The sequence below is a fragment of the Chiloscyllium punctatum genome, chromosome 1 (assembly GCF_047496795.1).
Source record: "Chiloscyllium punctatum isolate Juve2018m chromosome 1, sChiPun1.3, whole genome shotgun sequence".
Taxonomy (NCBI): Eukaryota; Metazoa; Chordata; class Chondrichthyes; order Orectolobiformes; family Hemiscylliidae; genus Chiloscyllium; species Chiloscyllium punctatum.
The window spans coordinates 6,512,364-6,526,490 of NC_092739.1; the positions used below are offsets into that span (position 1 = coordinate 6,512,364).

General features: G+C 41.7%; 1 protein-coding gene across 3 annotated transcripts in view; it reads left to right on the forward strand.

The window, feature by feature from the left end:
- sh3d19 (SH3 domain containing 19) overlaps window positions 1–14,127 on the forward strand; it is a 142,147-nt gene that overhangs the window by 117,369 nt on the left and 10,651 nt on the right. For all 3 annotated transcript variants that reach the window (XM_072558039.1, XM_072557157.1, XM_072558835.1), the window contains 5 exons: window positions 429–497; window positions 1,151–1,291; window positions 5,805–5,880; window positions 7,859–7,989; window positions 9,017–9,090. In XM_072558039.1, coding sequence (XP_072414140.1) covers window positions 429–497; window positions 1,151–1,291; window positions 5,805–5,880; window positions 7,859–7,989; window positions 9,017–9,090 — 491 coding nt within the window. The remainder of the gene's footprint in view (window positions 1–428; window positions 498–1,150; window positions 1,292–5,804; window positions 5,881–7,858; window positions 7,990–9,016; window positions 9,091–14,127) is intronic.

Sequence of the window (14,127 nt, forward strand, 5' to 3'; positions counted from 1 at the left end):
TTGTGGGTTAAAGCCCTACTCCAGGACTTGAGTACGTTACCCGGCTGACACTTTAGTACTGAAGAGACCGTCGTTGGTGGGGATACCCTCTCTCGGCCAGTTAATAAACCAAGTTCCCATCAACCCCCTCAGGTGGCCAGCAACGTCATCAAAAACTGCTTGGCTGGTCATTAGTCTTGCTGCTGTGTGCAAGTTGGCCACTGTTTGTCAAAAATAATTTCATCACTTGAAGTTATTGGCTTAAGGGGGTATTCTGAAGATGTGGAAGGCAGATATTTGTAAATGAATTGATAGATCAGCAACAATGTAAGTGAATGTCAGAACATGATTGAGGGCCTTAAGTTCCTATGGTTCTCCTCCCTACAAATGTATATTTATTTATTTTTACAATTCTAAACTTTGTATTTATTTTATAAATGTATTTTCAGCTGCCTGTACCTCATGGGATTGCTGAATGTGATGTCAGCTCCACGGTCCCAGGGCAACTGTCATTCCGGGTGAGCTGGACCTCCGTTTGTATTTTGTTTGGTAAAGGTGTATTGCCGGGTGTATGTTGTTATTCTGAATCAGCTGTGAGGGCACAAAGTAAGAATGGCATTTGATGTTCCTACAATGCACACTTGTTTCAAGTAACAAAGGAATTCAATGTTTGTTAGTGATGGGAAGCTATTCAGAATTGCACAGCCTTTTGAGAAAGAGTTTGGAAGTTGGGCTAACTCCAAAAGACCTTTTCTTTATTTGGAAATCCCTAAGGTGAGCTCGCATTGGGACCATTCTAACAATTGTTTGACATTGTTACCATCTGTGGAGTCTGGCAGAGTTCCTAATCCTAAAATGCAATTAGGACATATATGATGATGATATGTAAATTAGGGGATAATTGGATCTGTGTCTATGAATGTGTGGGAACAATTGGTGCTTTATGATGTTTAGTAGAAATAAAATTAGAGAAGGATATGTCTGGATTCTATCGAACCAACCTTTAAACCTCAGATGTTTAACATCTGTTCATATATTTTTGATTTGTGGAAATGCAATAGAAACATGGAACGTGCATTAAAATAGTGGGAAATCATGACAATTGGAACATGACTCAGTAAAATTTAATGATGAAGTTGCATTTGGATGTTTCCTTTCTCTGCTTCAACAGCAAGGTGAAGTGCTGATTCTCAAGCAATGCACTGACCAGTCTTTCCAGTGCCAAAAAGGGCTCGAGACTGGCAAAGTTCCTTCATCCTGTTTGAAGATAATCACTCCCATGGATGAAGAGGAGGTGAAAGGGACTGGCAAGGTCAGTGTGGAGCACATATTTGCGGTTCTAACTAATAGGGACAAAACAGGACAAAAGGGACAGCCATTTGAACTTCTTTGCATTTAAATTCCCTTAGAGAATGAGGCTAAGGAAATAATAATGGGGAAACCAGGAAATGCCAGAGCAGTTCATCAAAGGTATTGCATCAGTCTTCACAGTAGAAGACACTAATAGTGTCCGAAATTGACTAAGTAAACAAGGGGCAAAAGGAGAGGAAATAAATACAATAACTATCACTAGAGAAAAGTATGAGGGAACCAAATCCCCCTGGTCCTGATCAGTTGTATCTGATATTACAGGCAGCAGCTGTAGAGATCGTGGATGCACTGGGAATAATGTTCCAGGAATCTGTAGGTTCTTGAAAAGTGTCATAATGTTGGAATATGGCTTTATTTTAAAATGTAAGGACACAAAGAAAAGGTCAGTTAGCTTAACATCTTTTTATTGGGAAACTTGGAGGAAAATCCGGGATGTAATAGCAAAGCACTGAGGAAGATGTGATATGATCAAGGAGAGTCAGCATGGCTTCATGAAGGGGAAATCATGTCTGACAAATTTACTGGAATTCTTTGAGGAGGTAACAACCAGGGCAGATAATATATTTGGATATTTTTCAGAAGGCATTTTATAAGATACCACACATTAGAATGCTTAATAAGGTAAAACCCATCATGTGGGAGGTAGTCTATTTGCATGGATAGAGGATTGGCTAACTCAGATTTTGGGATAAGGTGGAGGGCATTTTCAGGATGGCAACATGTAACTAATGGTTTACCACAAGTAACGGTGCTGGGACCACAATTTAATTACAACATAGGTGAAAGACTTTGGCTGGGGAAGTACATGGACTGTAGCCAAGCTTGCAGATGACACAAACATAGGTGGGAAGGCAAATGGTGAGGATAACACAGAGTCTGCACAAGGATATAGCTGGTTAAGTGTGTGGGCAGATGAATTTAATGTGGGAAAATGAGGGGTAATGCATTTTGGCAAGAAGAATACAGGAGCTATATGTTTTATAAATGGAGAAAGACTACAGAAAGCCACAAAACAGTGTCTTTGCAAAAGACAATGTAACTCTACCTCTAATATCTAGAATTCTCTCGGTTTTCCAAGCTTTCTGTAAGCTGGATGAATGTAGCTTCTGCATTGCTGTTTGTTTTCATTCCTTCATGGGATGTTAACATCACTGACAAGGTCAGGATTTGGTGCTGACCTGTAATTGCCCTGAGAAGGTGGTGATCAGCTGCCTTCTTGAACTGTTGCAGTCCACATGGTGTAGGTACATCCACAGTGCTGTTAGGGAGGTGGTTCCAAGCTTTCAACCCAGTAACAAGTGAGATTGGTGTGTGACTTAGAAGGGAGCATGCAGAAGGTGACATTCCCATGTAGGGCTTGGAAGGTATTGCTGATAAGTTAACACCATCCGCACCCTCTTCCCCCCCCCGCCACCTTTCAGACCATAACCTCACCTCCCATCACCAAACCATCATCTTCCAGACCATCCACAATCTCATCACCTCGGGGGATCTCCCATCCACAGCCTCCAACCTCATTGTCCCAGAATCCTGCACCTCCCAGTTCTACCTCTTACCCAAAAACCACAACCCTGACTGCCCCAGTTGACCCATCGTCTCTGCCTGGTCCTGCCTCGCAGAACCTATCTCCTCATATCTCAAAACCATCCTGTCCTCCTTGGTCCAGGAACTCCCCAGATACATTTGGGACACCACCCACACCTTCAATCTCCTCCATGACCTTCGTTTCCCCGGCCCCAACGCTTAATCTTCACCATGGACATCCAGTCCCTGTACACCTCCATCCGCCATGACCCGGGCCTCCAAGGCCTCCATTTCTTCTTCTCCTGCTGACCCAACAGTACTCCTCCAATGACACACTCGTTCAATTGGTGGAACTGGTCCTCATTGGCCCCAGCTATATCTGCCTCTTCATAGGGTACATGGAACAGTCCATCTTTTGCAGTTACACTAGCACCATCCCCCAGCTTTTCCTCTGCTACATTGATGACTGTATCAGAGCCACCTCATGCTTGCACTAGGAGGTTGAACAGTTCATCAAGTTCACAAACATCTTCCACCCTGATCTTAAGTTCACCTGGTCCGTCTTTGACACCTCCCTCCCCTTCCTGGACCTCTCTGTCTCCAGTGACCAACTCAACACTGAGTTTCACATCCGGCAGAGATTTTCCTGCACATCTACCCATCTCATCTACTGTATCCATTGCTCTTGATGTGGTCACCTCTATATCAGGGAGACAGGATGCCAACTCACAGGAGAATTTCAAGGAACCTCTCTGGGACACACGCACCCAACAACCCCACCGCCTTGTGGCCGACCACTTCAACTCCCCCTCCTATACCCAAGGACATGTAAGTCCTGGGTCATCTCCACCGCCAATTCAAAGCCACCTGACACCGGAGGAAGAATGCCACATTTTCCTCCTTGGGACCCTTCAATCACACGGCTTCAACATTGACTTCACTCGTTTCCAAATCTCTTCCTCCCCACACCCCATCCCAGATCCAACTCTTGACCTGTCCTACCTGTCCTCCATCTTCCTTCCCACCAATCTGCTCCACCCTCCTCACTGACCAATCACAGTCACCCCCTCCACCTGCATCGACCTATCACCTTCCCAGCTATCTTGCCCCCAGCCCCAACTCCATCCCCCAATTATCTCTCAGTCCCCTTTCCTCTCCACATTCCTGATGAAGGGCTTATGCCCGAAACATAGACTCTCCTGCTCTTCAGATGCTGCCTGACCTGCTGTGCTTTTCCTGTGCTGCACTTTTTAACTCTGATAAATTAATGCAGTTAACCTTCTAGAAGGTACACACGATTTCCACTGGTGTTCAGTTGGGTTCCAATCAAACCGATTGCTTGGTCCTGGACAAGGTTTAGGGGATAAACCCTGCCATGGGCGGCACGGTGCCACAGTGGTTAGCACTGCTGCCTCACAGCACCTGAGACATGGGTTCAGTTCCTGCCTCAGGCGACTGACTGTGTGGAGTTTGCACGTTCTCCCCGTGTCTGCATGGGTTTCCTCCGGGTGCTCCGGTTTCCTCCCACAATCCAAAAAATGTGCAGGTTAGGTGAATTGGCCATGGCAAATTGCCCGTAGTGTTAGATGCAGGGGTAAATGTAGGGGAATGGGTCTGGGTGGTTTGCGCTTCGGCGGGTTGGTGTGGACATGTTGGGCCGAAGGGCCTGTTTCCACACTGTAAGTAATCTAATCTAATCTAATCTAATCATTTTTAGACCTGTCCTGAAAGTAGTTTATTGTGTCCTGCTCTATGTGTATCAGGTTTATTTATCGGGTGGTGCCCTGCACTATTTGTGTCTGACTATTCAACTAACTTTCCAAATTGAAACAAAGATTCATTGCCACAACATCCATTCAGCAGACTTCCAAGACATACCAGTTATACTAAACTTGAAAAAGGAAGGAGTAATAACAACATGATTTGGCTAAGTTGCTTAAGGATCAGAAGACAGAGTTGTGGTGAATGGATTTTTTGAAACTGGAGCGATGTGCATGATGGCATTCCCCTGGGTTCACCATTAGGGGCTCTGCAGTTCTTGGTGTACATTGATTACTTTGACTCCGAGGTAGAGGATAGAACTCCAAAATGTGTGGATGACATTAAAAAGTGAGCAAGTTACCAATACACGTCAGGAGGACAGAGGCTGGTGAAATAGTTATGCCTTTACAGATGAAATGTTAAGTCATTCATTTTGACTGAGGAGGCAACACTAACTCGTGGGTATAACTTAAAGGGGATGCAAGAACGAAAAGTCTTCAGAGTGTTTGCACAAAAGTCCATGAAGGAGAGGTTAACAAACTAGATGGGAGCCTGCACTTTCTAAATTAAGGCATAGAGTAGAAAAGCCAGGATGTTTTGCTGAAAATATATCTCTAAACATCAGTAGCTTGGCCTCAGCTTGTATCTTGTGTCCTTAAAGAAAGGCAACCTGCTATTTGCACTCAATTCTGTACACCACACTTTCGGAAGAATGTGAAGGTTTTGATGGGTGTATGAAAGAGACTTTATTAGGATGAGAAATTGCAATGACATGGGTAGACTGGAGCAACTGATGTTATTTCCCCCAGAGCAGAAAAGACGAGATTTGATAAAGATGTAAAGCATAAAAGGTTTTGATACTGTTTTCATTGGCTGAAGGAATGTTAATGAGAGTGCATGAAAGAACGTGATTAGCAAAAGAACCAGAGATGACATGAAAAGAAAATTTCAGACTGCCAGTGGTTAGGATTTGGAGTGCACAGCGTGACAGCGTACTGGATACAAATCCAATTGGAGCATTCATAAAAGGAATTGGATAGGATAACAGAAAGAATTGCAGGATATGGAAAAAAGTAAGGGAGTGGGCCTGATTCACTGGATTGCTCTTCAAAAGTGTGAACGCAGATTTAATGGTCTGAATTTCCATTTTGTGTGTTCTGTTTTCTTAGAAACTCTTCTCTTCTGAACAGCAGCTTGGAGAAAACCGTGCTCCCCATGCTATAGTGCTGCATGACTTCACAGCAGGTAAGAGATTCTTTAGTTCTGGGGAAAGGAAAATTCTGCGCCTTCATTAAAATATTTTAGCTAATTTTCATGTACTATGCAATATTACAGCTTTTATTATCTTGACCTTGTTAATCTGCTAAATACCTAGGGTGGCATTTATTTTTATTTTGCTAAATGGTCTTATATAGTTGTAAAGTTGACGTGATTTTATGCAAAGAGAATAAATTCTAGAAATTGCTATAATAACACAATAATTGAGGTACAGGGAAAGACCCTTCCATTACTCAGCTGAATAAGAACCTGCACTCATAACATTGTACTGTATTCATACTACCTTCGAGGAGAAAGTGAGGACTACAGATGCTGGAGATCAGAGCTGAAAATGTGTTGCTGGAAAAGCGCAGCAGGTCAGGCAGCATCCAAGGAGCAGGAGAATCGATGTTTCGGGCATCAGCTTCCTGAAGAAGGGCTGATGCCCGAAACGTCGATTCTCCTGTTCCTTGGATGCTGCCTGGCCTGCTGCACTTTTCCAGCAACACATTTTCAGCTGTATTCATACTATGAATGTGTCAGACAAGGAACAGAAAGGAACTGCTTTTGGGGAGTGAAAACCATCAGTTTTCAGCTCAGAACATTCTTGGAGTATTATGCGTATTTTGTAGCCTGCTTAAAAGAGGACTGTAGATGAGATCTGTTACCTAACTTTGTTTTTCTGGTGTTAATCCTTCTGGTTTACAGCACACATTAACAGTTAGTAAAAGCCACAGTGAACACCTGATAAACTTTTCTCTTTTTTTGTGTGAGCGTGCTGGATTGTCCACCGCTCCTGAGCCACAGTGGTTTCCATGGGCTAGCAATAATGTGAACCATCTACTCCTGGCCCTGTACCCATGCACCTCTTTAAGTACCTCCTCTTGTTTCCTGCTTCATTGGAATACAATACTTGGGTTCTGTTTTACTCAAGGGATTGTATTGATTTGAGGAATTAACCAGTAGATATATTAAAAATAATCTGTACACTGCTACATTCATGTTGACATATCCAAACTTTGGTCTTAATTTAAACTGGACCTTGACCTTTGAATGTAAAATAAACTAAATGCACCTATAAAATTTATGTTCAAAAATGAAGTAAGTGTGTAATGAGTGCGTACTGTCAATTAATCTTTATAGAAGGGGTTGCCAATCTTTTTCTTAATAAGAGCTACTTCTGATTGATAAAAATTATCACAAGCGACAGATTCAACAGACATAGACATATTTTTCTTTCACACTTGTAAACAAACAATGGTTCTGCCACTCTTTTGGAAATAGTACAACTTGTGCCTTTTCATTCTCTGCGTTCATGATGTCAATGAGGGTAGATTATTTTTCCTGCCACAGTTTAGCTAACTATGAAGCAAACTTGCAGCATGACTTCAGCAGCAAAGCAGGAAGGGATGGAGCTGATAAACTAGTGGTTTTTCCAGCTCGGTTTGTTTCATCTGGTTTGTCACCTTCACCATCTCCCAGAGTCTTGGGACTGCCATCACCTCTTAGTTGTATCTGAGCTTCCTGCCCCTGGGTAGCTCAATGCCTGGTACTTGCACATTGGCCACTTTCCAGGCTGTCCAAAGCAGCTGTCCAGATCTGGTTCCCATGGTGATCTTTCTCCAACCTCTGGTAGTGATGGTGGTTCCATCTTGCTGCCTCCTGGCCAGATTCTTTCTTGACCAGTTCCTCCTCTTGGTGCCCTCATTGCTGCCACTGCCAGTGGGTGGTGACCACCTTCCATTGGCAGCGTGATTCTGACAAATTAGTCACTAGCTTCTGGTGTGAAAGTAATCAAATGACTTGAAACATGTAATCTATTGATTATTTTCCAAAGCTTAATGCAAGCTACCAGTCATTCTTGATTGATGTATTGGCTACCCTTGCTTAAGAGACTGACTGTGTTTCACATGTACCGGAGATGGGCACAGGCTGAAACAATAATCAGGCCTGTTTGTTTTCTCAGATCAGAATGACGAATTGAATCTAAAGTCAGGAGATACCGTGTTCTTGATGGAAAAACTGGACAAAGATTGGTACAGTGGGAAATGCAAGGGACATACTGGGATTTTTCCTGCAAACTTTGTCAAAGTTATTGTAAGTTGTTGGTTAACATTTACTTTGATTACAAATGTTAATCTTGATTTTTGATAAATCTGCTTCTTTGATTTCTCTTCCTTAGTTTTCAGCTTCTTTCCTCGCATCTCTTTTTCTGAAGCTGATAAGTCATACTGAAGTACAATCCCATGGGAAAAAATGATTGTCTATATCCTGAGTAACCTTCCAAGTGCAGACAGTAAACCAAGGGCAAGTGATTTGTGTGCATGAGGGGAGTAATCCTCTGAAGTAAACACTGGGTTTCCCCAGGATCTGAGGCTGGCATGGCAACCAATTCAGGCAATATGGTTGACTCTTAGCTACCCACTTGCGGGAGTCTGAAGAAAGGAAGGAAACAAGATCTGACCACCCAGCATCGACCTAAGCACCAGCAATGAAAATGGCACATCTAACTTTGTCGACCCTGCAAAGTCCTCCTTGCTGTCATCTATGGGTTTGTACTAAATTCAGGAGAGTTGTCCCACAGGTTAGTCAAGGAATCATCCCTATAATGTCCTGGACACATCCCTGGAGATGTCTTGTACCGCTGGAAGTGGTTTACCACAAGAAGTGGTGACACTGTGATAGACAGTCAAAAGGTAGTTGCTCTGGGAGTCATCAACATTGATTCCAGACCCCATGAAGTCTTATGGTTCAGGTCAAAAATGGGCAAGGAAAACTTCCTGCTGAAGACCACTTTCTTCCATGTCAAACGCCACTTGGAGGAAGTACTTTGAGTACAAAGTGTATTCTAGGTGGAAGCATTCAATGTCCATCGTTAATAGTGTCTCAGGAGCACCATCACTGAAAAAGCTAGCTAAATCCGAAAGGACATAGCTGCTAGATAGGTTCAATGGCACATAGTGAGGGAATAAGGGGAAAATGTACTTGACCTCAACAGTCTACCTGTCGGTGATGTAACTGTCCATGACAGTATATAAGGAGTGACCAAGTTTCCATTGTTAATGTGTGTGTCTTGAGTTTTTTTTTGGAAGTGCAGGTAATCTGTCTGATTTGCCTTTGATAGGTTGACCTTCAGAAGAGTGAGTCTCAGGAGAGCAGTGGGAAGAAGGCTACATGTACCTCAACTTCACTTCTCAGGTAAACCTAACCGTTGTAAGAACCCTGAAACACTGATTCGTTATTCAGTCTCTTAAGTGAACCTTGATCATGAGTTCCCCTCTAAATTGAATGCTTTTCTTATTTTACTACGATGAAAATATTTTATTTATTGCTGTTTTATTTTCCATCCAACCAAGTGCAATCTATTACATTCATATCAATTAGTTGTGTTATTTGTCTTGAATGGAATTGTGTTTTAGATCACTTAATTCAATTTTCAACTAGTTTTGTAAAGAGCACTATTGTTATTCTCCCTGTAGTGTGAGACTAACTCTGGGATTAGGTTTAGTGCTGCCAAGGCTAGTGGGAATGATATACGTTGATATGGATTGCGTGAATATAGATAGTATCACTATTGAGCCATTCAACCAGAATGTTTAATTATCACATTACTGAACTTATGTATGGCTTAATTAATCTCTGTCATGCTTAAATCTGTGTAATCTTACACCAAGTCATTACTTTTCTGAGCTCAGATTGAACCAAAACTTGTTTAAACTAATGATTATCTTTAACTACAATCCCAGAATACATGATCAGAGAGGAAATCCATTGTGTAGTTTGCACTGAGTGCTCCAGTTGGTTGCTCCATTTCCAGCCTTTAGTTTGTGCTGTTAACTGACCTGGGCCAGGAAGGAGATAAACAAGCCGAATTGTGCTGGTACCCCAGTATTATCCAGTGACCATTTCTAGTGAGGATAATTCTGTGAACTCAAATGTGATATCGCTGAAATTAAATGATTTTCTAAACTCAACATTAAAGAATAGCTGGTTTCACAACTGGCCCACTGGAGAAAGCAAAATCAAAATCTTGTTTGCCATAATGATAAGTTTCATATGGAAAAAGGGTGCTGAAGCCCAACATGTATTTGTGTCCATTTCAGTGGAATTTGGAGTGTGAAGCCTCATGAATATGGGCAGAAATCACTTTTTTTTCAATCTTCTAATGCACAGTGTATGTTTCTAGGAATTTCTTTACCATCTTCTTATATGGCACAATGGATGTAATTTAACCATTTAGTCAAGATCTAATCCAGCCATTGTTAAACATTTATGGTACAGGTAGACAATCCTTTATCCAAAGTTCCAAAATCTGAAAAGCTTCGCAATCCGATGTGTTTTCATGGAATGTGGAGTGTCAATCCTGCCGCATAACCAGGTTTATATGGTGGTTGAAGACCACACCCACTCAACCCACGTGGCGGTGTGGCCCAACACTGGCAGGTGTCAATTGTGTATCTTTTTCACTGTGTTTAATGGTTTAATTTCACTGTGAAAACGCCATAAAGAGCTGCAGGTACAGCTATGCCTAACAATAATAAAAAGAAAAGGAAGCATCTGACGTTATCAGTAATGCAGAAAGTGGAGTTATTACAGAAGCTCGATCGTGGTGTGTCTGTGCAGCATCTTACTGAAGAATATCGTGTCGGAACTACCACTGCCTATGATTTGAAGAAACAGAAAGGCGAGTTACTGAAGTTTTATGGTGTCAGTGATGACCGTAATCTAATGAAAAATAGGAAAACACTGCATAGGGCAAAAAAATGAAGATCTTAACCATGTGTTGATGGAGTGGATTCAACAACAAAAAAGAGAACGTGTGCCACTGACTGGTTTGATGGTCATGAAGCAAGCTCGAAGATATCATTAAGAACTGGACATTGAAGGCAAATCTCAATACTCAGAAGGTTGGCTGCAGAAATTTCAGAAGCGTAATGGTGTGAAATACCTGAAAATCAGTGGTGGAGTCTTCTGCTGACCATGAAGCAGCTGAAAATTATATTGATGAATTTACCAAGATAATATCTGAACAAAGCCTTAGTCCTGAACAAATTTACAAAGCTGATGAAACAGCTCTCTACTGGCACTATGTCCCGGGAAAAACATTAGCAACGGCTGATGAGAGAGCACCAACAGGTTTTAAGGATACTAAGGACAGGTTAACTATTCTTGGGTGTTCCAATACTGCAGGCACACACACAAGGTGAAATTGGCAGTGATTGGGAAAAGCAAACATTGAGATGTCTGAAAGGTGAACATTTACCTGTGCGTTATTATACAAACAGGAAAGCATGGGTAACCTGAGGAAATATGTTTTGCCTAGTTCAGTAAACACTTTGTACCAGCGGCACAAGCTCATTGCAGGCAAGCTGGACTGGAAGAAAACTGTAAAATGTTATTGTTCCTGGACAACTGCTCCGCACATCCCCCTGCCGAACTTCTTGTGTAGTAATAATGTTTTTGGCATATACTTGCCCCCTAATGTGACATCTGTATTGCAGCCTTGTGACCAAGGAATTTTGCACTCCGTGAAGGGCAAGTATAAAGACTAATTTTTAAACTGTATGCTAGCTACAGTCAACAGAGGGGTAGGAATCCAAGGCTTCCTGAAAGAGTTTAGTGTTAGGGATGCCACTTAGGCAGTTGCTAATGCTTGGATGTTGATAAATCGGCATTAATAATGCTTGGCACAGATTCTGGCCTTCAACGGTGTTTGATGTAAATGAACATGTAGATGAAGACTTTGAAGGATTTTGTGTCACTGAAGAGAAAAAGAGCAAACCTTGTAAGTTATGCACAAAGTTTATCGGACTAAAGTGTAAGTAAATTACAGGAAGCTGACATGGAAGAAATGCTGAACATTGGCAATGATGTACCTGTCGTGCATCCCTTGAGCAATGGGAAGATTGCTGAAGTGGTTTTAAATACAGCTAACTGTGAGGATAGCAGTGATGATGATGATGATGATGATGACGATGATGACTACTGCCACTACTTCAACTTCTTAGGGGACACTGTTGGAGAAAGTCTCCATAGATGGTATGGTGAAAATGTGATCAGTTAATTGCTGGCCGTGAACATCATTCATTTATCAATGAGCAAGAGATTATGGCAATTTACTCCATTAAAGAGAGCTGGCTTAGACAGAAACCAATATTAATGAGACAGATGACACTTGAAGAAGCCGCCTGCCATACTGCTGAAGCTGTGTATGTTTAAGGTTTACCGAATGTTTTTCTTGGAATGTTTTTTCTGGAAATAAAATGTCCTTGAGTATTTATGGTCCATGTATTTTATTTATCAGTATATTACTCTAAATAAGCTATGGCAATATTTCAAGTCTTTATTTATCCCACTTATTGTGAGAGTTTGCTGCGGTATTGATGTTTGATTATGGGGTGCTGCCTGGGACCCTACAGGGGATACTACATCTGTTCCAAAATCAGAAAAATTCTGAATTCCGAAAAACAGCTGGCCCCAACGATTTCAGATAAAGGATTGTCTCCCTGTACTATATTCAGGATTGCCAGGCAGTGATAAATGTGGATGTAATGATTTAGAGAGAAAGGGGAGGTGATACATTGTTTGTGAAGGGAGTTTGTGCTGGTTTTGTTTGTTGTATTTCTTTTAATTTTGTTATTTGTTTACTTAATGAGAATGCTTTCTGCTGTGAATTCTGTCATTGCAACAGTTTTCTTGTGTCTGAGAAATTTGGGCACAGTGTTTCCCTGTGCTGCAGTGAAAACTGCAGCTTTTTGATCCATACCAGGTTATCAACATTATTTGTTTTTCCAAGTGCTCCTATTATGGTCTCTCAAGGGCAACGTTTTGATTTTATGGGTCACTGTTTTGTTTTTAGGTGCTACCTTTACATTCTTTCGAACTCTTCATTAGGCGAACTAAGTCACATTATCGGTAGGGTATTTGTGATGACATTTGGATTCTCAGAAGCAGACTTTGAAAGAATTCATTAATATCCACCATGATTATAAATCTTCCATTAAATATAAGACCATAACACACAAAGAAAACTTAAAAATCCTGAATACTATAGTATTTAAATTGGCAGAAGTTTGATTCAATTTTGATTTAATTCAGTTTTCACACCTACTGAGATACAATGAAAAGTATTGTGTTGCATGCTAAGCAGACAAATTATCCCTTATATAAGTACATTAACGTGATGGAACAGAATGCAGAACATAATGTTAGAGCTACAGAGAAGGTGCAGAGAAAGATCAACCCTAATATGTGAGAGGTCTGTTTAAAAGTCTGATAGCAGTGTGGAAGACGCTAATACGTATTCAAATTTTTGCATCCTCTGCCCAATGAAGGAGGGTGGAAGAGCATATTACTGTGATGGGAGGGATCTTTGGTCGTGTTGACTGCTTTCCCGAGGCTGCAAGAAGTGTAGGCAGAGTCAATGGATGGAAGTGATGGCTGTGTTCACAACTCTCTCATTTCTTATGGTCTTTGGCAGAGCAGTTGTGTTACCAAGTTGCCATGATGCATCCAGATTGGATGCTTTCTGTGGTGCATCTAAAAAATTGGTAAGAGTTGTTATGGATATGCCAAAGTTAACATCCATAAGTTAGCAGCAAAAGCAGTTTTTTTTTCAATAACTACTTCATTAAGAAGCACCTTAATTTGCAAGGGATTCATTATTGAGTACTTCCAAAGTTTCCTGGCTCCCAGTATTCCTCTGTTGATGGGCTCCCCATCAGAACCTCTCTTCATTTTCACAATGTCCACTGTACTGCCACTACCTTCTCCCTCCCCACTCTGCAGCTACTGCAGACTCTGTCCCCCATCCCCACAAGGAGTTGCTTGCCCAGATGTTCATTCAGATCAGTGGACATGATGGGGTCATGGGACTTGACATGACTTAAAATACAGGCAGCAGAATTTTAGATGATTTCAAGTTTCCGCAAATAACAGGACAAACAAGAGACTTTGGACCACAGCAGCCGACAATAAGCGGAGAGTAGGGAGACAGTGGTGTAGTTGTCCTGCATGGTTTAATCTGACTTGAAGCTAAATTCCAACAGGGGCATCGTGGCATTATTGGCTACTTCTTTAAGGTCAAAGCTTATTCTGGGAATGTTGCTCTAAAGTCCAGTAGGGAAGATAATCATTAGTGCCAAGAATGTACAGCCTTCCTGATGTCCACCTCTTGCATCACAATGTCAGTGGATTCTCAACATCAAATTTGAATATACGCCATGGTCGGGTATA